The sequence below is a fragment of the Poecile atricapillus genome, chromosome 10, assembly GCF_030490865.1.
Source record: "Poecile atricapillus isolate bPoeAtr1 chromosome 10, bPoeAtr1.hap1, whole genome shotgun sequence".
Classification (NCBI taxonomy): Eukaryota; Metazoa; Chordata; class Aves; order Passeriformes; family Paridae; genus Poecile; species Poecile atricapillus.
The window spans coordinates 15,540,932-15,565,521 of NC_081258.1; the positions used below are offsets into that span (position 1 = coordinate 15,540,932).

General features: G+C 49.1%; 2 protein-coding genes across 12 annotated transcripts in view; one reads left to right on the forward strand and one right to left on the reverse strand.

Moving 5' to 3' along the window:
* Window positions 1-19,247, forward strand: KATNB1 (katanin regulatory subunit B1). 5 transcript variants are annotated; one of them, XR_009278339.1, is made up of 22 exons: window positions 2-369; window positions 3,607-3,737; window positions 5,801-5,918; window positions 7,590-7,690; window positions 8,209-8,250; window positions 8,917-9,000; window positions 9,924-10,039; window positions 10,571-10,642; window positions 10,905-11,055; window positions 11,462-11,649; window positions 11,771-11,904; window positions 12,688-12,735; window positions 12,901-12,977; window positions 13,623-13,742; window positions 14,541-14,690; window positions 15,006-15,082; window positions 15,472-15,546; window positions 16,225-16,341; window positions 16,898-17,836; window positions 18,045-18,215; window positions 18,321-18,599; window positions 19,116-19,247. XR_009278339.1 is itself a non-coding variant. In XM_058845613.1 (19 exons), the coding sequence occupies exons 1-19, from the start codon at window positions 330-332 to the stop codon at window positions 17,028-17,030; spliced, it is 1,971 nt and encodes a 656-aa protein (XP_058701596.1). In that variant the 5' UTR covers window positions 1-329; the 3' UTR covers window positions 17,031-18,043. The 5 variants fall into 5 exon arrangements, 2 of the variants coding, with proteins under 2 accessions (XP_058701596.1, XP_058701595.1); XR_009278338.1 differs by having other exon boundaries at window positions 18,045-18,599; XR_009278340.1 differs by lacking the exons at window positions 18,045-18,215; window positions 18,321-18,599 and having other exon boundaries at window positions 19,116-19,230.
* KIFC3 (kinesin family member C3) overlaps window positions 18,964-24,590 on the reverse strand; it is a 15,899-nt gene continuing 10,272 nt past the window's right edge. For 6 of the 7 annotated variants that reach the window (XM_058845602.1, XM_058845603.1, XM_058845601.1 and 3 more), the window contains 11 exons: window positions 24,425-24,555; window positions 24,230-24,341; window positions 23,915-24,096; window positions 23,732-23,836; window positions 23,382-23,512; window positions 22,689-22,812; window positions 22,127-22,256; window positions 21,788-22,017; window positions 21,014-21,148; window positions 20,571-20,679; window positions 18,964-20,102 (listed from right to left, as the gene is read on the reverse strand). In XM_058845602.1, coding sequence (XP_058701585.1) covers window positions 20,077-20,102; window positions 20,571-20,679; window positions 21,014-21,148; window positions 21,788-22,017; window positions 22,127-22,256; window positions 22,689-22,812; window positions 23,382-23,512; window positions 23,732-23,836; window positions 23,915-24,096; window positions 24,230-24,341; window positions 24,425-24,555 — 1,415 coding nt within the window. In that variant the 3' untranslated portion in view covers window positions 18,964-20,076. Of the gene's footprint in view, window positions 20,103-20,297; window positions 20,327-20,570; window positions 20,680-21,013; window positions 21,149-21,787; window positions 22,018-22,126; window positions 22,257-22,688; window positions 22,813-23,381; window positions 23,513-23,731; window positions 23,837-23,914; window positions 24,097-24,229; window positions 24,342-24,424; window positions 24,556-24,590 lie in introns of all 7 variants that reach the window. The other variant, XM_058845604.1, reaches the window with a different exon arrangement.

Consider the following 24,590-nt stretch of genomic DNA (forward strand, 5'->3'; position numbering starts at 1 on the left):
CGCCCGGCGCGGCGCGGGGTTGTTGTGAAGGGCCGGTTGTGGGGCGGTGGCGGGCGGGGGTCCCTGTCCGGTACCGTCAGACCCCGCCGCCACCAGCGTCCAGGCGATCGCACTCGGCCCGACCAGCGCTCCCGTCCCGTGATGTTCATTAGCCGCGAGGCCTCGTCTCCCGCCGTGCCTCCTCTCAGGAGGGTCTCGCCGTGATCGTGTTTGTGTGCCCGCAGGACGGGCGGGGCAGCCCCGGTGCACGGCCTGGCCGTAGGACGCGTTAGCGGAGCCTCGCCGGGAGGAGAAAGGCACTGCCCGCCCGAGAGGCGCCGCGCTGAGCCATGGCCGTGGCCGTCACCACGAAGACAGCATGGAAGCTGCGTGAGTGCCGGGCGGGGGGACCGCCCGGGCTGGGAGCGGGGAGGGATGGGAGCCACCTCATCCCTGCCCTGGATATGGTGCCCCGGCCCTCTTTCCACACTGCTGATTGGAATTTTTAACTCCTGGAAGTCCTGTTGGAAATCATAGCAGCACAGTGAATAGCGTGGCCTTGTCAGTGCTGTTTTCAAAGGGTCACGGTCTTTATTTTTTCTGGATAGTTGCTGCAGCGCTAGGCTAAATGCCTGTCTAACCCCACATGACTCTACTGTAGTACAGGAACAACCGAGGTACTGATGGATGAGGCACCTGTCAAGGGGCAACCCTGGATGTATGGAGAGACTGGGGAATGAGAGGCTGGAGAGCAGCTTCACAAAAAGGGATGTGGAGTTCCTGGTCGATGTCAAGTTGAAAATAGAGTCACCAGTGTGCCCTGGTAGGCCAAAGGGCCAGCTGTGCCCTGGGTTGCATCGAGGAAGGTGATGGTCCTGCTCCCCTCTGTGTGTATTCAGCCTCACCTCGAGTCCTGGGGGCAGGTTTGGGCACCACAGTTTAAGAAGGCTATAAAGCTTTTGGAGAGCATCCCAAGAAGGGCTGTGAATATGGTCAAGGGTCTAGAGGGGAAGCCATGCAAAGGAGTGATTGAGGTCTCTTGGCTTGTTCAGCCTGGAGAAGAGACTGAGGGCAGAGCTTATCATGAGCTGCAGCTTCTTCATGAGTGTGTTGGAGGGACAGCTCTGATCTCTGTTGTCTGTGACCAGTGAAAGCATCTGAGTGAGCATCTGGAGTTGTGCCAGGGGAGGTTTAGGCTGAATATTAGAAAAAGGTTCTTCACCTTCACAGGAGCAGGCTTCCCAGGGAGGTAGTTTCAGCACCAAGCCTGCGTTTGGACAACGCTCTCAGGCAAAGGGGGAGGATTGTCCAGTGTAGCACAAGCAGGAGTAGGACTTGATGATCTTTGTGAGTCTCTTCCAACTCAGAATATTCTGTCATTCAATGTAAACTCTTCTTGAGAACCAGGTTATGATGGGGCATCTGCTCAATATCAGGGAGAAGGCCCCAAAAACCTAGCCTCTATGGGGTTGTCCTTCGTTGGTGCTCACTTGTTACAGAAGGTTCGCTGCAGGAGGAATGAGGTGATATTTGTGTGGCCCACCCTCTTGAAATTGCTTTGCAAGAGGCAGTAAGAATCTGCTGGTTTCATGTCCATTATTCCTTCTTCCTCTGCAGGAGCAGTAGATAGTTGCTGACTATCAATTTCTAGATAGTCACTGAGGAGTTATTTCATAGGGGCTGTTGAGGAATGCTTGGAAGCAATAGGATGTGATCAGTTGCTTTAGTCAGTGAATGGGCTCTGGAAACTGGCTGTCAGAATAGTATCCTTGACTGGTAACGCATGAAGTCATCTGAGATTATTGATTTAGGAATTTTCTATCTTTTTGAGCAGAAAGCCAGTTTGCTATATTATCTTCCCATCCCTTTGAAGGAAAAGCTGGAAGTCTATCTATCTCCATTCTCCCTAGATGAGCAGAGGTTCTTGGTCTTCATTTTTGCTGGGCTCTGTCCCATCTTAGTATCCTCTTTGGAGGGAAAAGCATTCTGAGTGTTAGGGATATTTCAGCAATGCTGATTAGGAGTTGAGTGATACTGGGCTGGTGGGTAATAGCTGGTGACATGAACTTCATGAAATAAAAAAATTTGTGGTTTCAAGGGACTTGTAAGAGAGCAAATAAACCTCTCTGCTCAAGGCAGACATCAGTTTAACACCTGGCTTTTAGGAAAAGAGGCTTGGATGCTTCCACAAAGACTTAAACTTATAATATATTAATAAGTAGGAAGTCAAGAGGGGGAAAAGTAGAGCTGCTGACACACTTGTTTCAACAGCAATGCTCAGCATCTGTCCTTGCAATTTTAACTAGTGAGTTGGTGTAGTAATGCTAATTGTACTTTTGGTTATCTTCTAGTCTGTGTATCCATACAGGCTTTGTTTTAGTATTTTTATGTGGAAGTTTGGTCTTTCAACACAATGCAGGTGTATTTTCAGATTTGCCCTTCACATGTAATTTGTGGTCCAGTTCCCTTTGTAATTTGAAAGGTGTTTCTCCAGCCCAAGTGAAAGTTGTGCAGTTTTGCTTTCAAAAAAAACACTGTTGAGAGTTTGAGATCAAAGTACCTGTAATTATTATTGCAGCCATCTAAAATAATTTTGGATTAGTGTTGCATGTAAAATGATCAAGTTGCTCCTCCCAGCCAAACTCTCTGAATGAAAGCTGAATTGATGCTACATAGCCTTTTTACAGACTCATAACTATTTTTACTGTTTCATAACTATTAGGCATGCAGATCCTCTGACCTTTCAAAGAAGAGAGCAGTAAGGTGAAGGTATTAATAAATGCATCTGCCAAAAGCCCCTGCCAAAATTTTGAGTGAATTTAAAATTCCACTGTGAAATGTCTAAGCAAAGATGCTAATTTGGCTTTTTTTGCCCCAAATTTGTTTCTTTATGATGAGGTTTCTGTAGAGTTCTGTTGTTGCAATGTCAGAGCATCCCCTCAACTTGCAGTTTTTTTAACAGTCGTTTAGCATCAAAAATGTAAAAAAGATTTGTTATTTTCCGCCCATTTGTGTGGATATTCTCTCTCCTTTGTCACTGCATGCCCTGCACTGCTCAGTTTTGCCTGTGTTACCTAGTGGGGATGTAGCAAAGCCTCTGCCAAAGCTCAGGAAAGGGAGCTCCACCTCTCCCCACTGCTGAGTCTGGCTTTTTTCTGGGTAAGGTAACAAACTGTGCTGCTGCTCCTCTGCCAGTTCCTCTCAGGTTGGACTGTCTGCTACTGCTCTCTAGAACAGGTTTAGAGGGCCTTTCACTAGATGACTCTGGCTGCTGTGCGTTATTGCAGGTAAAGCACCTTCTGTGATCAGGTTGCTGAACTTGAGCAAATCTTCAAAAGTTCCTGAGCTGCTGCAAGTGAGAGAAGATGCTTTTTGTAAACTGTGTGAGCACTGGAGTTGTGAAACTTTGGTCAGCAAATGTTTTAAGTGCAGCAGGCAGAATCAAGAAGGGCTGTTCAAAGTAAGATAATAGTGTGACTTCTTATCTGAACAGTGGGCTGCTGCAGCTTGTCCAGTGGAAACTAGAAAATGTTTCTGGAGAAAGAGTATTTTTTTAGACCTTTTGGAGGGATGGGATGAAAATTTGTATAACTGATCTGTAATAAGTGTGTGCTTTGTTTTGTGCAGAAGAGATCATGGCCCACAGCAGCAATGTATCCTCAGTGGTCCTGGGAAAAGGTTCAGGCCGGATGCTGGCCACTGGAGGAGACGACTGTCGTGTCAACATATGGTCAGTTAGCAAGCCCAACTGCATCATGGTAAGAACAGGCCTATTTTCAGCTCTTGGGGGATGGGAATATTAATTCTGAGGTTTGGAGGGTAGAGGATGAGGGGAAAGATTATTGGGGTGGAGCCTGTGGGGCTTTTGAATAGAGTTTGCCAACACAAAGCTGTGTAACCAGATTCTAGCTAAAGATAGGGACAGAATTGGGTGCCTGGTGAGACCACTGCTCTGGAGACGTTGTGGGAATGCTTGAGCTGGACCAGTGCTTACTCAGATAATAAATACTGTGCTTTGTTATATTACCAGTCTACAAATAATTAAAGGAAGAGTTTTGTATAAGAACAGCTAGTTTTATAGTGCAGGCTACAGGGGCCAGTTTTATAGCCTGGGGTTTGTGGTCACAGCAGGAGATATCCCCAGCAGGATGCATTCCCACCTGTGCCACCGTCCCTAACTGTCCTCATAAAGGTTGCCACAATAGTTTGCTGTGGGCTGGGGAGGAGTAATGTGGTTGCAGCGTGTTAGCAAAGTTAGGGTTACCCCAGCAGTGATCACTAAAGAGCATCATAAATATATATTTAACAGATATCTATCCTGTATTGCCTTCAGTGGGTGTTGTATAGAACCAACTTTAGCACATCTCTTGGCATTTGTTTAATTATCATCAAAATAATGTTGTGGTATTGAAGGTGTTGCTCTAGCCAGTGTGAGCCTTGTGAGAAGGAAATCAGGAAAGTCGGGTCAAAAAGGCTAAAAGGAGAATTTGTCCACTTTATTTCTCTGTTCATTAAGTGTATGATGGGTCACCTTTGGCAGGGCTATGCTTTTTTGCCTAGTGTAGTTAAGCAGTGTCTTTCCAGGCTCTTGGTGGTGGCATGACTCCAGTTTGAAACTGGACTATTGCCTTACTGGAGAAGAAGGTTGAAGGACTAACTCTGTACCGTTTTGTGGTAGCAGAGCTGTACCTCTCCTGAGCTTCCTGGGAACCACAGATGCTGAGAGCTGCTGTTTCTGAGAGGCAGGGACTGACTGAATCTGCTTGTGCCATTCTTGTATATCAAAAGAATCTTGATTTTTGGGGTTGTCCTCTGAAATTAATTTTTAGTGTTTGTATTATAATGATTATGGATGTTTGTGTTGGGAAAGAGGGAGAAGAGGAACTTTTCAAGTAACATTGTGACTTGGTTTAAGTGTGGGCTCTACTTCTCACTAGCTAATGACAGTTGCAACTGTGGATTTTGTAGAGGATTTCAATTGCACATGGATTCCTAAGAAATCTCATCAGAACAGGCAGCTTCCAGCTGGCATTCCCAGCCTCTGTATGTGTGTGGGAGGCACAGAGCTAGTGTAGCTATTTAAAAAGACATTTGAGGATGGACTAAAGCAGAGAATACTGCTTATTTGACAAGCAGAAAGTCTGCAGTGGTGGAATTTGTTTTCTAGAGCTAGTTTTAAATAATCTTGTGTTTTACTAAAATATAGGCCTTTTCAAAATCCTGATGTAATTTGTAAGCTTTTGGATGCTCAAGGATGAAAGGAAATTCATACATGTGAATTACTGCCTTATGCCTCAAGTCAGTACTTTGGTGTTAGCAGCACCATGCTATCACTGTGACATCCATTGCTGGTAGCAACCTATGGCTTGGTGTTTGTGTGAAAGTTTCAAAGTGGCCCTGCTTTTGCTCTTGCTTTGATTTTGTAACTGGTTCATGACACTTACATGACCCATTTAGAGCAAACAGGTGCCATTGTGCTACCACAGCAATAATTTTTATGATGTAAGAATGTGTCAGCCTTGTCTGAGCATCCGCACCTAATGTTTAACTACCTTGTGTCTCTGTTGATGCATCCTTTAAAACTTAGTCAGTGTGCTCCAGCAAGTGGGATGATGTGGGAAGCCAGGTGTGCTCTGCTGGATGCAGTGAGGGGCTTTAGAATGCTCTGCCATCCTGGTGGCTACTGAGGAAAAAGGACTGTGGCGCAGCCAAGTGGTCCCAGCTCATGGCTAGAGAGTTACCCCTCGAGTATGAACAATGCCATGGTTCATCCAGGGCTGTGGCTGCAGCTGCTGACTGAGACTGATGGTTTTCTTTGCAGAGCTTGACAGGGCACACAACCCCCATCGAGAGCCTACAGGTCAACCCAAATGAAAAGCTCATTGTTGCAGGGTCCCGGTCAGGGTCCATTCGAGTTTGGGACCTGGAAGCTGCCAAAGGTAATGTGTCCATAAGTTTTTGCTTCTGTTCATGAACACTTTTTGGGGAATCCTTTTGTTGAATGCCTGTACTGACCCAGAAGATTCCTGATCTAAGGAGGAACAGGAGCCTGAAGGTTTCATCTTCATCTGCATCTCTTTTTTGCCCATTTACCGAGGCTATACAGCTGTGTTTTCATGCTTGAGCAGAAATTTGGACATGTATTGGGAACACTGATCAGAGGAACTAGTTTCTATGGTTTTGACCTCAGTGTGTCAAAAACTATATTCCAGATCAGTTTCCATGTATGTATAGATAACTAAACATATAGGATTTGTATTCAGAGTCTCAACTTGGAATTGTCAACCTCAATAAAAGGATCCCAAACCAGAAAGGAGTTTAAGTTCTGCATAAATGAAGGAATCCTCTGCTTGTTGACTTCTTGCTCTTAGGTTCTAACATTTTTTTTTCTCAAGTAATTTTTCTGCTGTCCTGCTCTTGCATCGCCACATAGACAAAGACCTAATTTTTAATAAACAATAAAAGCTATGAACTCATCAAGCTCTGATCCTTTAAAGGCCACTGCTGAGTCATGCTTTATTTATTGCATTTTCCTCAAATCCTAGAATGAGTTGGCAAAGGTATCATAAATCACTTGTGTGCATTCCAGCAGGAATACCAACAAATGACTGAATATTTCTTATAGGTTGCTACTTGTTCTTAGAAGGAATGTGTAATGAAAATAGACTTACGCTGGCTGAGCTAAGGAGGCAAACCACAGGCAGCATCAATAATGAAAAGAACTTTTGTCATTCAGACAGTTAGAATCAGTTCAGTTGTGGAATAGTTTGGCTCTGCCTCTGGAGAGTAGCTGGTCTGGCTGCATTTATTAGAAGACCTATGAGCCAGTGTCTCGTGCAAATGACCACCCCAGCTCTGGCTCAAGAGCTAATTTCTGCCAGGGGAATCATCAGTTTGTTCCAGATGACAGATAAGGGAGCGGGATTGCCCTTGTTATTATCTGAGCAATTTTTCTTAGAGTTGAGTTCTGCATTTGTCACTGCTTGCCGAGATATCATGTACCAGTTCTACTGGTCCTTTCTGGTTTCCAGAATTATAGGGGATGTTACTTGATGACTTGCTGAAACACTGATCGTTTCTTTGTCTCCTGCTTCCTAAGCATCCATTTCCTGTCTTTATGATGATTCTTGCAAGGGGCAGTTGAAGGAGTCCAGGGTGAATATTGAAACCTAAGAGGTGGTGCCTGGATGGGGTGCAGAGTCCTGGGGAAGGGTCTGTCTGTTAACTGTGAGGTGAATGCTGCAGGCACTGTTTCATTTCACTCCCAGGCTAAAACTGTTCCTCCTTCAGCCTATTTTGCTGTCTGTGTAACAGATGGAAAGGCTGCCTGCCAGCCGCCTCATTTTCAGAACGGAGATCTTTAGAGCTCTGTCTGTAGTTTCCATACCTAAGGATGGGACTGTCATTAACTTCATTGATCATGGGCTTTCTATTGTTGTTTCTTTACATTGCAGGGGTAAAGTCAGAGGCATTTCCACAAAATAATGTATATTTCCATAAAATAATGGTGGGGATAGTATGGCTACACTTCTGCATGGTGTCTGGTGGAAATGAGCTGTTAAATATTTTACCCCTATTCCTTCTCTCTGCTCTGCCTCTCCTTTTCCCAGTTCTTCGTACTCTACCAGGTCACAAGGCAAATATCTGCAGCCTTCATTTCCATCCTTTTGGAAGCTTTGTGGCATCTGGCTCCTTGGACACCAACATTAAGGTAAAACGCAGCTTCCACTAGAGATTTCCCTCTTTACTTGCAATGTCTTTGTTTTGAAGAGTGCCAGAACGTGTTTTGTGTCAAGCTGTTGGTGGATGCTGCACATCATCATTTCCATGTGTGGGCAGGTGTGTTTGTGAGTGCTTGTGAAATCCGTGCATGTATTTTCACAGCCAGCTCATGAATCTGACTCCTCTGGTGTGGAATGTGGCTCTGAGTAAGGTGCAGCCAAGACCTGGTGTCAGCAAGCACAGATGTCCTGGTTGCTGTGGATTCTATCTGCTTCCTCAGGCTGATGTTGACTGTCAGAACTGAGCTGCTGTAGTGAGAGATACCTTCTAGGAGTGATTCTCACTTGGGGAGTTAGAAAATACCCCTAAGGCCTACAGGGGTTCAGCAGCCCGTTCATTCTGCAGTATCATTAGCTTGTGACACAGAGATCCCTTGTTCTGGCAGGACCCTTGAGCTCCCAACATACTGCTGTAAACATTTAATTTGTTTGCTTTTCTTCCTTGTAGCTCTGGGATGTAAGAAGAAAAGGCTGTATCTTCACATTCAAGGTAAAATGTTTCATTAGGTTTCAGACAAAGAGAGGAGAAATATTTCTTTTGAGGACTTTTGAACAAACCTAAATGTGATTATGTACAATGAACTTCCTGGGTTTCCAGCATGAAAATAAGATTGCATTATTTGTGAAGTGGCCTGGCAAACCTCAGCAGGCCTCTGTGAGCTGTGTGGGAATATGAAATGGATATTATGGGTTATCAGTGGGTATCATGTGCTACAGTGTGGATGGCTTCGGTGGGGGATGGAGAGCATCCATGCATCCCTGAGGGTTTCTTTATATTGTTAATGGTATTGCCACTGCACTGAGATGGTTCTGTTCTTGGGATCTTTTTCTACCAGAAGAACTTGGTGTATATTAACTGCATGTAGAAACCAGAGACTAAGTGTCATAGCACTTCTATCTGACCATATGTAAATCTGTAATTTAGAACTGATTCTTATTAGTGAAGCTAAATCTATATTTACCATACTTAAACTGATGGCATAAATGACTAGGTGAGAGATTACACACATTTAGTGTGGCTGGGTGTAGTGTCTTGAGTACAATGTTGTGTTCTGCAAGCTGTGAGCTCTGTAAAGCACTTAATTGTTTTTGGTTTATTATACTGTATAGGATTGAAGGACAGAAGCCAGAATACTGTTTGTTTTCCTCATTTCAGGGGCACACAGAAGCAGTTCGGTGTCTCCGCTTTAGCCCTGATGGGAAATGGGTGGCCTCTGCTGCTGATGATCACACTGTAAAGGTAATTTACTGTGACACCCTCCTTATGTGCTTGTGGCACGTGGGAATGCTGGGATTGTCTTTTTACCAGGCATTACCAGCCCTCACTCATAAATATCCCTAGTTCATCTGGCAGCTGGCTGAGCCCTGTGGCTTTGCAGAGACTGGTTTTCTTACAGAGATCATGTCATCAGACATGCACAGCACTTATGAGAAAGCTGCATGGGTTGAAATGGCCTTATCTAGCAGAAACATTGGGAGAGACTATGCACAAAAAAATCAATGTTTTGAGGGTAGTAGAGTTGTGATATCTGAAGGCTGGCCTCAGTAAACCTTGTAGAATGAGTTGTTCACAGCACATTGCTTCACCAGACTAATTCCTGGCTCTGTGTTATACACATTACATGTGATTATCAGCCTGAAAAATGCTGTCAGGACTGAGCAGAGCAAGAGAAGGAGCTCAGGAAAGTATTGATTGAAGTAGTGACTTCAGTTGTTTCACATGGAGTATGGAGGAATGGGGTGAAGGACTGATTTTATTTTCTGTTTCATAGGAAATTAAAATCAGTTATTTCACTGCGTTTTTCAAGTGGAGACTAGAGTACAGGAAGAAGGAATTGCTAAAGGATTCAGAGCTTTTGGATTTTTGTTTGTTCACTTTTGAGATACAGTCTGTGGGGACAGATGGAACTGCTATATTTTGTCTCAGTCTCTAAATATAAAACAGAAACTTCTTGGGGACAAGTTACATGGAAAATAAAAGATAGTGCAAAAAAAAACCCAAAACAAAGCCTTAAATTATTTGGATGATACTTTTTCTCTGATTATTGCCTTCTTTGACAGACTTGGAGGGGCAAAGTGTTAGAAGGTTGCCAGTACAAGGAAATCTCTAACATTAAATCTCTTCAAGTTCTTTCTTTCTTCTCTGTTCTTTCCTCCTTTCAGCTGTGGGATCTGACTGCTGGGAAGTTAATGTTTGAGTTTACAGGACACACCGGCCCAGTAAATGTTGTTGAATTCCACCCCAATGAATACCTTTTGGCTTCTGGCAGCTCTGACAGGTACATAAAGGGAGGGAGAAAGAAGGGAAATGTATGTGTTTGTTCCATTTCCTGATGCCCTTCCTCGTAGGAATATGAAAAAGAGGAATGTCACACAAATCTACCATTGCAAGAGCCAGACATCTAGACAGCAGGACATGACATCTGTGATGGGCAGAACATGGAGATCTTCTCATCCAGAATTGATGGCACCTTCTGCCACACTAGAAACCAGTGTGTAGCCCGAAGCCTCTCACTAATCCAGCTGACATCCTGTGTGAACAGCAGGCGGCCCTGCTCAGCTGGCTCGGTGTTCTGTAGCTCTGGGTCAGCTCTAAATGCCTGTCCATGTCTAGAGCCTCTCAGTATCTCTGTCTGGGTTCATGGACCTTAGCTAGACCAGCCTTCTGTGTAGGGTCACTGTATGTGCACAGCAGCAAAAGTCATTCTACCTGTTAGTGTTCTTTTTAATATCTTTTAATATCAGTAATATCTTCTGGATATTACTGTGATTTCTAGAGCAACAAGCAATGAATTTTGTTGTGTGTACAGGACTGTTCGGTTCTGGGACTTGGAGAAGTTTCAAGTTGTGAGCTGTATTGAAGAGGAGGCTACTCCTGTCAGGTACACTAAATTCCTACTTAAATGTGCTAGGTAGAGACTAAAGCTTGGGTGAAGGGGGGATATCCTCAGAGGGAGACTTTATGGGGAAGGAATTTGGGCTGCTGGAGATGTTGCACAGGCCCACCAAGTTGCACAGGTGAGCACCACATTGCAAGGTTCATTGTCAGAAACAGAACTGAAGGTGTTCAGTGTAGTCAGAGGTCCACAAGGACTGAACAAGGTGGGAATGCTGTGCCTGATTCTCCTCCTGCTTTCCTTCCAGGTGTGTGCTCTTCAACCCTGATGGCTGCTGCTTGTACAGCGGCTTCCAGGATTCGCTGCGTGTGTATGGCTGGGAGCCAGAGCGCTGTTTTGATGTGGTCTTGGTGAACTGGGGAAAAGTAGCTGACTTGTCTATCAGCAACAACCAGCTGGTAAGCCACTGTTCCTGAGGCGGGGGTAAGCAGCTGTGAAACACAAGATAAAATCCTGCTGCCTCCTTGCAGGCCTTCAGATGTGTAAGCTTGTGTCAGGGCTTGCAGCATGCTCAAGGGCTGTGTGCATTCTTCTGCTCCAAAGGCTTGAGCTCCACTTTGTGTCTCTGGCTTCTGGAGGAAAGAACTGGAGCTTACTTTGACCAATATTTGGAAGTTATCCTCGACAAAAGTTTTATCCAAGCCTTTCATAAATCGCAGGCAACTTCAGGTTGAAAAATACACAGCACTGAAATGAGCAGTCCTCAAGCACAGTTGCTCAGGCTCACTCCATCATGCCTGTTCTCAAATGGGCTGGTGTGCACCCCACTCCTTGGTGAATTATCTTGGTCTTTTGCTTCTGCAGATAGGAGTTTCCTTTGCACAAAGCACAGTCTCTTCCTTCGTTGTGGATCTCAGCAGAGTACCAAAGTCAGATTCTATTCCTCATGGGTTGATCAGGGACGACCAGCCTCTTGTGCCACCTACCCCCACAGGATCCTCCCTTCGCCGCATCTATGACAGGCCCTCAACGAGCTGCAGCAAGCCACAGAGGTGAGGGAGTCTGCTGGCTTGTTGAGTTTCAAGATTTTAAGGAAATGTCCCAGGCACTCAGTGCTCTCTCTCTGTCATTCTGACAATATGGCTTCCCCTGACAATAGCTCTTTTTCCACAGCAGAGTGAAGCACAACTCGGAGAGTGAGAGGCACAGTCCTAGCAGTGAAGATGATCGGGATGAGAAGGAATCAAAGGCTGAGATCCAGAACCAGGAGGATTACAAAGAGATCTTCCAGCCCAAGAATGCGATCTGTCAGTACCAGGGTTTATAGTGCTTTTGAGTAGTGTTTGGGTTTGAGATCAGGGCACTAAACTAATTGGATAGAACTGACCTTTAGCTTACTGTAACAAAGACTTCACCTGTGACTGGAGAGTTTAGAAAGCTTTTCTTTAATATTCTGTGCTTGGACACTGATGCACAAATTGTGTTGGTGAATGGCTTAAAGGTGGCACCTTTACTAGGGTACAGTGATGTCTGTTTGAAGCCTGGCTCAGAATTCAGAGATTCATTGTAAATGTTCTGCTTCCTTATTCTGATTACAGTGTTAAGGAAATTTGATTAGCTTAGAATTTTGATATGTATAAGATCAGCAGTCTTCATTAAAGATGTTTTGTTAAAGCAAAGGCTGTTGTTTAGGAGTCACAGTATTTATATCTCATTTTTATGCAAATTATAAAAATGAGATACTCTTTCTGAGGAATTAATAGTGATTATTTTTATTTACTTATATAAATCATTAACAGGAGGTGGATTTTTCCTAATATCATTTGTTGTGACAGTGCTTTGTCTCACACCTCTACAGCAGCAGTGAACCACAAGGGTCAGTTTTGTCCCCCCTACCCATGAAGGCTGAAAGCTTTTAGCTAAACTCAACAATAGTGTCAAGGTCTAAAGGAGATAACTGCTTGTTGTATCACTGATTACCCTCATGTGTGGAGTTGTTGGACATTTCTCTGCTCCAAGGTTGACTTACCACTTATCTCTAGCCTTGGATGCTTCTTCATTTGTTTATTATTTAATTTTTTCTTCTGTAGGCCGAACTCCTCCTCGAAATGAGCCCTTTCCTGCCCCTCCTGAGGATGGTGAGTATGGAAACGACCCCTTGGTGGGGTTAATGGCTCTCAAAAGAGGGAGAGCTGCCTGAAGGCAGAAATCACTCCTTGCACTGTAGCTAAACAGAACCTTTGCTCTCATGTCTTGAAAGTAACCATCAGTTTCTGCTTTCCCACTTCTCTCCCTGTTGGTAGAGCCTGGAACTGCAAAGGAAGCACTGAAGCCCAGCCAAGCTGCGGATGTCCAGACCTCGTTGCCAAAGCAAGAGCTCGTACGTACTGTGCGATCTGTGAATTGCTGTTCCTGCTCCTTCTGCGAACGATGTGCAGAGCTGGAGAGTTTGTGATTTCTACTCAGGCTGATTCCTTCAGTGAAGGGCAATAAAAGTGCACCTCCAGGCTTTGTGCTGCCAAGTGTCTTGCCTTAGCAGTGAAACCAAGGCCAAGCCTCTGACAGGCTCTGTTAAGTTTGTTGCTTGTGCTTGCAGTGCTGGTTCTCCTTGTGTCTCAGAATTGGGGCACTCCAGAGAACCAAGTGCCAGGTTTCTGCAAATGCTTGAACAGAGGCTGTTTTGTTGCCAAAAGTGCAAGCAGTTGATGGGCCAGTATTCATTTTACTGGCTTCTTTAGAATTCTGTCTTAGCCTTCAGGCTGGCCACAGCCCGTTGCCCTCATTTCAGATAACAATGACAGCAGTTGGCACTTCTACTGGGGCATCTCCATGTTCTTTAGAAACCTTAATTACACAGTGGTATGTACCTGAGAGACACTTTATTGCTTCTTAAATTATGCTAGCAAACTGGAGACTCCTTCTGTGTTAGGACCCTGCTGTGAGAAGAAGGCAGGTCAGAAATAAAGGTCATCAGACTAGGGCCAGACTGTTCCTGCTAGAGCTTTTATCCCAATTCCTCCTGCAGCCTGATCCAGTCCAGAGGCCACCGATTGCCTCCTCAACTTCTCTGACCAGAACAGAACCATCAGTGATTCCTGCAGCCAGGAATGAGCCCATTGGCCTGAAGGCCTCTGACTTCCTCCCAGTAAGTGTCTCTGGACAATGTTTTCCAGCCAGTGTCTGTGTTGGGTGGCATCAGAAAGGGGGTGCCCCATTGTGATAGGTAGAGTACAGCAGAGTTGAGCCCTGCTCATGAAGAACCTGTTACCAAAGCAGAGAGCAAGTGGTGAGACAGTCACTGAACTATTCCATGTACCAGAATGTGGTTCATTTAAAAAGTAGGTGTCTGCCATTACATGTATGTAATAATTTCACAGGAATCTCTGCCTCTTGCTTCTTGGAAGCTTCTTTGTTTCTTTTGGGGAGGGTATTTTCTTGTCCTAAAATGGGGGAAAAACCAGAACATCTCGATGATCCCAAACTCTAAATGTGAGTAAAGTGAGTAGTTCAAGCATGGCCTGGGCAAGAAGTAAATTGAGAGTCTAATGAATTACGTAAGATTTATGCTTTGTAATAAAACTTGCTGTTCCCAGACAAGTGTTTCACATAAAAAAATTTGGTTTGTGTGAAAACATTTCTTCATTAAAACATACTGTTTTGAAACAGTAAGTAAGTTTTGAAAACTTACTTTAAATTCACCTTTTTTGAGAGTTTTTCCAAAGCTGTAAACATATTTGTCATTGGCATAGTAGAAAAAGCAGGTAATAAGTAACTGAACTCAGAACAAATTGAGCATTTCCATTTCAAAAGGTTTTTACAACCATCTGCAAGGAAGTCAGTATTCACTGACATTATCTGCACCAAAATTGGCTCTCACCTAGGCCAGAGAATGCTCCTACCCTTGTGGGCCATCCTGCTCTCTTATTGGTATCTGTGCTTGCAGGCTGTGAAAAACCAAAGCCAGACAGAGCTGGTGGATGAGGAGGCCATGTCCCAGATCAGGAAAGGCCACGAGACCATGTGTGTGGTGCTCACCAGCCGCCACAAGAACCTGGACGCCGTGCGGGCTGTGTGGAGCACCAGTGACATCAAGGCAAGCATGTGGAGATACCTGAGGCTCATGAGGGGAGCAGCTGAACAGCTCTCTTTGCTTCTCTGGGGCTGATTCTGCCTCATACAAAGCACAGGGTCTCACAGCTTTTGTCGCCAGGGGTGCACCACAGTGTGCTGCAGCTGAATGGTCACAAAGAAACATGGAGAAAACTTTCCCATGAGAGAGCTCTCTTCCCTAGCCAACTTCATGTTTCTTCTACCTTGTTTTGGAAAAGCAGCACTAGATACTAATTTGCATTAGCCTAACCAGTTTGACCTCTGCAATAGATGACTTTTTCTTCCCCTTCTCTCTCAGAACTCTCTGGACTCTGCAGTGGCAATCAACGATCTGTCTGTTGTCGTGGATCTCTTGAATATTGTCAACCAAAAAGCGTGAGTCCTGGATGGGGTCAGTCCCTGGGATGCGCAAGAGCCGCCTGGCTGGGAGTTAGGAGCTCTGCCTTGCACCTTCCCCTTTTCCAGTGGGCCACCATAGCATGAAATTCATGTGGTTTTAGTCACATCTTCAAGCCTGCAGTGGCAATAACTGCTGGAGTTATTTGGGGACAAGGAAAATCAAAGTCTTGGGGCTTCATAAAGTGATTCTGCTGAGAGACAAAGAAATATGTCCGAACCTGCCACTTTCTCTCACGAGGGGGAGTCAGTGAACTTGTTCTGTGAACTTGAGTGTCTCTGGGCATTTGCCATGAAGTCTTATTTGTGTCAGCTCAGCTTTGTAAAGCCTCAGTCTCCAGTTTCAGGATATGTCCTTTTCTTTTCAGGTCTCTCTGGAAGCTGGATTTGTGTACTATAGTCCTGCCACAGATAGAAAAACTGCTCCAAAGTAAATATGAAAGGTGAGGCCTCAAGAGCATGGTGTGCTTGGGGGACAGGGTGTAGGTAGTGATAAGGGAGCTGTGCTGGGTATTTTGTACCTGGAGGAAAATCCTGAGAAATCACTGCAGATACAGTGTCACACTGACATGATGTCTGAAAAAGAGTGGTGAGGTTGCCAGGTGTGTGGGGGAAAATATACAGGAAGTATGCATGGGCAGGAAGAGCAGGATAGTGGAATTTGTCATAGGTTTGTTGGATTGAAGACAGCTCTGCCAGCCAGGAGGGCTCATGTAAAACAAATGGGCTTTGCACACTGCTGGGAGTGAAGCTGTCAGCTTAGGAGAAGAGGCATGAAGTCTTGTGTCAGCCCTGGGGACTCATCTTTAGGGGGAAAAAAATTGTAGCCTCTCTTAAGATGGAGTTTCTGCTCTTCCTTTCTTCTGGGAGATAGGTTCCTGCCAGGTTCCCTTGGCAGAACATCTCTGCCCTTGAACAGAGAGGTCCCACTTGGTTGGGGTGTGTGCCAGGACCTTCGGAACAAGCTTGCTCTGTGAAAGCTTTGGAACTCAGATGTGTTCTTGGTGCTTGGCTGTTGCTCTCCTTCCCTGGTTACAGGTGGTGGAGTGGAGTTGTTTGAGGGCTGTGTGCTGGGGGGACAGGAATGAAATTCAAGTGAGACCCAATTCTCTGTTTTTCAGTTATGTGCAGACTGGCTGCACATCCCTGAAACTCATTCTCCAGAGATTCCTGCCACTCATCACAGACATCCTCGCTGCACCACCTTCTGTTGGAGTGGACATCAGCAGAGAGGAAAGGTGATGCACACTTTTCCACTTGCTCCCTCCTGGGACCAGCCTTTCTCTTGGGTGAGCTTTTTCCTTGCCATCAGGGCTCTGATACCAGACTGGACATGCCTTCCCTTTGTCTGCAAACACCAATCCCTCCTGCTCAGAGGAGAAGGCCACTTTGCCTCTGTGCATTGAGTCATACCTAAACAAAGTATTGGGAGTCAAACCACCTGCTGGCTTTCCCCTCTGCCTCACAAGAAACATGATTTGGTAGCCAGGCCCTGGATTTTGAGTTCATTCACAGGATAGCTCCTCTCTGGGAATTGGCTTTTGGAAAACAGCACCTCCTTTTTCCCTGGACTGTACTGCCAAAGGGAGAAAAGGGGTGAAAGAGCCCTTATGTGGATGCCATTCTCCTGTCTCATCAGAACGTGGGCTGAATGCCTGGTGTTTTTGCAGAGATGTGCTTATATTTCAGCCTCTTCCATGCCATTTTTAGGGCTTTTCCCTCCTGCTTGAGTTGCCTCTCTGGCACTGTAGGAAACTAAGGATTCATTCTGTGTCTGCTGTCATTTTTTTCCAGGCTTCACAAATGCAAGCTGTGCTACAAGCAGCTGAAGAACATCAGCAACGTTGTCAAGAACAAATCTGGGCTCAGCGGCCGCCATGGTAGTGCCTTTCGGGAACTGCTTCTCCTCATGGCCGTCCTGGACTAACAGCTACCACCCCCTCATATACAAATACAGGTGGTCAAGCTTCCCCTGCTCGTGGTCTGGCTGGATTTCAGATCTCTCCGTGTGTCATCTTTTCCCCCTGCCCCTCTCCAGCATGGTGGGGAAGTGGAATCTGCCTGGCTGGTCGCCCACCCAGCCCTGGTGCCTTACGGGCTGGATGGAGGACCCGAGTGGAGAGATGTGTGTGCTGTGTGAGGGGCCCTGGCAGGTGGAGGGCCCCTCTAGGGAAGCTGCTTCATTTCAGCTCTTCATCTCAGCATCAAGCTCTGGGCTGCTCTGTGTGCTGGCCTGTCCCTGCAGGAGGGCTCTGAGCCTGCTGTCACCCCTCCTTCCCGCTTGTGCTCTCAGTTCTTGTTGCTTGGCCCTGTGGGCCAGGGCCCCGCTCTCGCTGTGCAGCTGCTGAGGACTGCAGCCACCACCCCACAAACGCCTGCTGTGGGGTGGACGCCCTTTCCATACAGAAGGGACTTCAACTGCCATGGGAGACCATCCCCTTTGGCTTCATCTCACATGAGGAAGGACACTGTGCTACCCTGCTGGTGCATCTCAAGGACCTGAACCAAGAGACTCGACTTCTCAGACATCCCTGCTGGCACCCAGGGCTGCAGAAGATCAGTGTCTTCAGACTGTCCTTAGATCTGAGGTCTACCTGGACTTGTAAAAATATGTGACTTAAACAGGACTCGTCATATGTGCTTGCCTTTGGGGGTGAGGATTTGGAAGGGTGGAGGAACAGAGGGACATGGACTGAGTTATGTCTTTCTACATCCACTGGACCATTCTTAGAGGTTTGGTTTTGGTTTTTTTTTTCCCCCAATAAATGTCTGTCAGAACCTTTCTGTCCCTCTTTCTTCTTTCCTCTGGGGAAAGAGGTTCCTGTTGGTGCTTTCCCTGCTCTTCCCAGCCTGTCTCCCATTTTATACACTGGAGCTTGTTCTCCAGGAATCTGTAACTTATAATGAATTTTATTAAAATATTTGTAATTTTTTTTTAAAGTTGTGTTAGCTGCCTGAATCTCTTGAAGTGCTCTTCACCTTGGTATGGCTCCTGGCTGGGAGTGCCCAGGAAAAGCAGGGCTCTGTTCCTGCCTGTCCCAGAGGAAGCTGACCATTCTCACCCTTCCTGCTGGGAGGCCGTGGTGAACAATCGAGAGCCAGCACTTGCCAGGTGGCTTGTGGAAATCCCGGGGGCGGTTTCACCCTGCTGGGTCGTTCCCAGCCCAAGGAGCAGTGTCGTCATTTAGGGCTCATCCTTCTCCCTGGCTGTGCACAGCTCTCCCTCCCACAGCTCTCCAGCGGATCCGGGCGGAGTGGCAATGCTGCCTCTGAGCTCCTGAGCCCCAGAGCGGGTTTGGAACGCTTTTCTGGAGAGGTGAAGTGGAGCCAGCAGGAAAACTAAAGCCAGTCCCCACATTACTGATGCTTCATCCAAACAGTCAAGTTTTGGGAACAGAGGGGCGTGCCTGCCCTGCTCTGTGGCTCTGGAGGAGGTGGCTCTGAAGGTGGCCTGTACAGCAAGAGGCGCTGGCGCTGAGCCCCTGCAGGACTGATGGTGAGTGCTGCCTGCTCTGAGCACCAGGAGATGCACAGGGGTTGTGCCCTCCTGCTGTGCAGCTGCTTTATCTGGTGATAACCCCATGCCTGAACCGCCATGAAGTGTGCAAAGGCTCTGCCAGCCACCAGCCTACTGTTGGGATGTGAGCTGGGGCAGGACATGGGCCCATTGGGATTCTGGATTTAACCACTGCTCTCCTGCTAATTGCAGGAGCATGATAGCTGCAAAATGGGGTGGGAACTCTGCTGCCAGGCTTGTCCTGGGGGCAGCTGCAAGGAGAAGAATATGATGGGCTTTTCTAGCCCTATGGGAGATGCTGGGAAGAGGGAAAAAGCACCCACCCTACCTTAAGCAGGGTACAAGAACAGCGCAGTGCAGGAGGACTGGCTTTAAGAGTTTATTTAAAATAAGTTTTGTTACAAAACAGGATATTTTTTAATTATTAAAATACATAGAAACATCTAATCTTACAAAAGGCTAAATTTATTTTTCCCTTTTTTTTTTTTTAAATAGAATACGCTGTGGAAGCGCAAGAGGAGAGGACTGTGTTGGAAGGAGCCATCAGTGCATCCAGCAGGGGTTTGCAGCAGGAGGAAATGTACCCAACAGGTGGGTGTTGAGAGGTCCAAGGACAGTGCCATCCCCTACCATGCCCCTGCCAACCACCATCCCCATGCACGGGCTGGCAGTTTGGGGTCTTTTTGTTTGTTTTCCACTAGTTTTCCATTCCAAGACCATGTAAACAGGTATAAATATTTCAAACACTTTCATCTCGACCACACTGTGATCTCTCTTGACAAGACAACTGGTAAATAACTACAATAGCTTCATTTGAGACTGCTCCATCCCCCCTGGTGCCAGCCTGGGGCCCTGGCAGCACGAGGAATGGCAGCTCAGCTCATGCACAGCACCGGGGGCCTTCATGCAACAACAGGGCTTGAGAAACTGACAGGGAAAGGAGCTGCTGGGATTTTCTGTGGCTTGTTGTGGAGGAAGTGCTGCTCTGAAAGACATCGGGCAGCAGCCCAGATGCAGTCTTGCAGGAGCTGTGGCCAGGTTGGCCCTGGGGCAGTAGCAGAGGCAGGGCCAAGGGCTGGTCTGGCTCTGTGCACCCCTTCCAGCCAGATCTCATTGTAAAAGCAAAGCTGAAGAGATGGAGGGTGCACCCAGCAGCTCCCTGCTCTGGCTAAGAACATCTGTCCAGCAAAAATAAACTCACAGAGCTGAGCATCCAAGGGGGCAGATCTCTGCCCAGCACCACTGTCCCCTACCCTGAGGTGGGGCTGGCTGCTGGGAGACCCTGACGGCATGCTGCTCATGGTTAGAGGTTCCATCACCCTCATGGTTCCTGGTGGTCATGGGTCCTGGTGGCCAAGAGAACAGCACCAAAGCCTTCATGTCTTCCAGCAGCCGTCTGTGTGTCACTGTGAGGGGCTGGGTCCTGCAGCGGGTTTGCTGCCATGGCTGGCACTTGTCACAGGGGCACTGGCCTCAGCTTCCCTGAGGGGAGACATGCATGGGTTACAGCAGGCAGGGGCACAGCCACCAGTGCCCCAGCCCTGTCTGGTGGCCTTGTAGCAGGAGCTGATAGCACAAGCATTCCCAGGAGCACCCCTGCACAGTCCAGCAGCCCTGCCCTGCCTGGAAAGCAGGGGGAAGCAAAGCCCTCCACCAGCACCGGCCACAGGCACTCACCTGGCAGCCACGGCTGCCCCTAAGTCAGGCTGAAATCGAAGGGGAAAGAGGTTCAACCTAGTGGCATTGCCCTCCCCTTGTCCCCCAAGCCATCAGCAGTGCCTGAACCAGGGCACTCTTGGGGAAGTGCTAACCTTGGCTAATTAGCCATTAGCTAATGAGCTGACTACAGAGCTGCCCACTCCCTGCTGCAGGCTTTGCCATGGGCTGGTGGCTGGAGCCTCCTGGGACAGAGGGACCCTAGCTGGGCTCCCAAGCTGCCCCATCACCCACCTGAGGTCTGGAGCTTCCTGCGGATGGAGGCAGAGCGACTGGAGAGCTGCCCTGGGCTGGGGGATGCGTGGCCCCGGCAAGGTGGTGCTGCAGAACCCGGAGATTCACCCTGGGAGGAGAGGGGACAGAGCCCCAGTGTCAGCCCAGGCCAGGCCCCAGAGGGAAGGAATGGGGATGGGCTCACAGACAGACAGTGTGTGCCTGGGTAGGGGTGTCCAAATGTTCTCAGGGGGTACCATGGGGCTGCTGCAAAACAGGGCTTGGAACAGCCAAGGGGGCAGCACTGGCTGGACACCGCAGTTTGGGGACAACCTGCATCCCACCAGGTGATTGGTGGCTCTAGGGGAACATCCAACAGCTCTGGAGACTACATGTGGGGGTAAAGCAGGGAGGATCCCCGGGGTGAGGGGGAAGAGGAAGGGCACCATCACTGTCTTGAGTACCTCCAGGTGCTCCTGGCTGGGCCAGGAACCCAGCTCAGCCTTGCGGGAGACAGGACCCAGCTCCACAGAGCGAACCCTCTCAGCAAACTTCAGGGAGCACAGCGTCTCGCTGGTGTTCTTCTCGGCAGGGGAGACCTGTGGTCAGGGAGCAGCAGGCCCAAAGTCACCCTGGCAGCTGCCTGTGTACCCCGGGGGCTCCCCCACTAGAAAACCTGCTGCTGCTGGCCAGTGAGACACTATTATTAACCTGCCCCTCCCAGGCTAGCCTCGTCCATCCATGCCTGGGCCGGTGTCTGAGCCAGCTGGATTCCCTGTCACCAACTGCCCCACTGCGAGGAGCAGCCGGGAATAGCCACGGCAGGTGCAGGGGCTCGAGCAGCCCCCACGGGGCCTTGGTGTGGGTGCCAGCAGCTGGGAGTGGGGGGTCACAGGGCAGGGGTAGAGAAGCTGCCAGAGCTTAAAAGCCTCCCAGAAAAATAGGGGATGGGGAGGTGACAATATACGAAGAGATTGTACCCATAGGAATAGAACCCATGTGCAGGCAGGGAGGGTAGGATTGTGCACCTCCAAGTTAATTCCCCATTCCTTGGCCTCGTCTACGGTGCAGAGACAGGGAGAGAGCTGCCACTGGCACCATGACTGCAGACTGGAAGATGTCCCCATGGGCGAGCCCCATTCCTTGATTCCACCCAGCTCCTGCTGCCCCCAGCCTCCCTCAGCACTCAGTGCCAGAGAAGGGACTCAGAAATCAGTGACTGCCTGCCCAGCCCCTACCTGCACCATCATGAGGGTCTTGCTGTCACCGCTGAGCGAGTCCTGCAGCAGGTAGGTCAGCTTGGAGTTGCGGAAGGGCACGTGGCCCTGGCGGGAGCGCAGGGCATAGATGACATCGCCCAGGGCCGACAAGGACTTGTTGATGTGCTGCGCCTCACGGAGCCGGCTGCCCTCCGCGCCCGACCGCCCGACCCGCTCCGAGCCCGCCAGGTCCACCAGGTTCAGCTTCCCTGAGGACACACAGCCAAACCCCACTGTTGGCATCAGCGCCCAGCCCTACACACCCCTGGTTTGCCACAGCCCAGGTGCCTCGGTGAGGGTTTGCTGCATGACACCCACCTGTGGTGCGCAGCCCCGTGCTGCGGTCGAGGCCGCGGACGGTGACGATGAGGAGGGCGTGGGAGCGAGAGCTGTGCTCGTTCAGGTTGGTGCACTCTGTCACCCGCTTGATGTGGCCAAACTCGAAGACCTGGGGGAGCCCGGGAAGTTAAGGGGGTGAGGCCAACCTGCCCCAGTCCCACCACAAATCCCCTGTGATCCAGGGATGTAACCCGAGCATCTGCCCCCCACAGGTGCCTGGACCATCAGGGTAATGACCGCTGTCAGGTCTCAGCCTGGGTGATGCACCAAAGGCAGGGGTGACAGGCAGGGCACTGGGGTGACAGCCGCATCCCACTAATCCCTCAGGAACTCTCTGGGCCCCACGCTTTTATTTTTAACCCCCTGTGGCTCATCCCATGGGACAGTGACCGTCATATCACACCCAGGGACCTATTTTGGTCTCTGTTGCTCCCCATGGCTTCAGAAATGCTCCCAAATCCAGGAGTCACACACCAAAGACCCCTCCCAAAGACCCCTGCTGCCATCCCTCCTGTGCCCGCCACCCCCCATCTCCCCACACCTTGTTGATGTCCTCCACGCTCTGCACCCTGAACTCGGTGAGCCCGGGCACGTAGAGCTGCCCACTGCCATCAGGGCACAGCTTGATCTCCAGCTTCTCCTGCGGCTCCTTCCCCAGCAAGTCCCTGGGCAAAGGGGCACCTGTTATCATTCCCATCCCTGGGGGGTGCTGGCATCCATTCCGTGGCTCAGGGCTGTGTGCCAACACTGCCAGAGCAGCCATCTCTTCCTGGGAAAGCTGCACATCCTATTTATAGACCTCAACTCTCTTGGCTCCTCTCACCCAACTCCGACCACACTCCCATCCCTGTTCCTGGTGATTCTCATGGATGTGCTCCCAGGCTCCTCCCCTCCCGTGGCTGGACTAGGAAGGAAAATATTTCTCATACTTTTGGCTCCCAGTTACAAATTCCTAAATATAGTGTCCGTGGGCAGGGGAAGGGGGAGAAGGGGATACCCCCACCGCTGCATCAGGGCCAGAGAGTGGGAGTGATGGCACAGCTGGGAGCCTGTGTAAGAGACGGAGCTCATGGGGAGGGCAGTGTACACCAAGTAAATTAAAAATAAATCCTTGCAGAGCCAAATGCAGCTCCCAGGGCCCTGGGACAAGCTGTGAGGCCTAGGCAGGGGTGGAGGGATGTGGGGGAGAGCAGCATAGGGTGATGTCCCAAAAAGCTTTTTCCCTCTCCCATACCTGAGTGCCTCGTTGTAGATCTCAGCGGCGCTGACGGTGATGGCGTAGTCCCAGTCGGCCGCTTTGCCCCGCACCTCGGAGAAGAGAAGCTGCAGGGCCCGCTGGTTGATCCCTGGGTTTGCTGCTGTCCCCTGAAGGATTGAGGTGACAAGTGGGGAAAAAACACCCTTTGGCATTTTACTTGGAATTTTTTCTGAGCAGAAGCAAAGCCCAGGGGGATGTTGTGGAGCAGCAGTGATGGTTACTGGTGCACACCAGGTCTGAGCTGGCCACCAGCCTGGCTGACAAGACTGGGCACTGCAGGCTGGGAAGCTGAGGAAGGAGATGGACAAGAAGCCAAGCAAACTCACCTCCATGGTGTAGGTTTTTCCTGCCCCTGTCTGCCCGTAGGCAAAGATGCAGACATTATAGCCATCAATGCAGGAGGTGACCAGGGCTTGAACCTCCTGAAACACCTGGGGAAGACAGGGGAGAGTGAGGAGAAGGTGGCTACCTCTCCCCCTTACACCAGCAGTGTGGTTGGTGGCACCCACCTCCTCCTGGGACGCTTGTGGGGGGAAGACCTTATCCAGCTCAAAGGACACCTGCTTCCCCTTGTGCAGGAGGTACAGGACAGCGTCATCGTCAGCATCAAAGGTCACAGCATTGGCTGCCTCAGGGCCCTCCCCATCCTCTTTTGTGATGGGGCGGACTCTCCCAAAAACACGGATGTTTCCTTGGAGGAGAGAAGCAGGGAGTCAGCCAGCAAACAGCGGGTGGGTGAAGCATCCTGCAGCCAACCCAACCCCCTTATGGGGACACTCCCGTGTCCCTCCTGTCCCGCCTCAGGGACACCACACCCCGCACACCTTTGAGCCGCACCAGCTCGTTGTGACACTTCTTGCGGAGCTGCAGCTCCCGCCGGTACTTGCGCAGCAGCTCCCGGTTGGTGCTGTGCACCTCCTCGATGGCCTGGCTGATCTGGGGACAGTGGAGACCAGTGGCTCAGTGACCCCCCCCAACCCCGCATGGAGGGGTGCTGGTGGTGGTTCCAGGGGGCTCACCTCAGCCCTGGCGCTGCGCAGGGTCTCCTGGAGAAGCAGGGGGAAGTCGCGGACCTGACGCTTCAGGCTGTTGTAGTCATGGGTGAGAGTGCGCAGCGCCGGCTGCAGCGTCAGCAGGTTGGTCCGGACACCTGCAGGCATGAGGCAGGGTGAGGGGCAGATGATG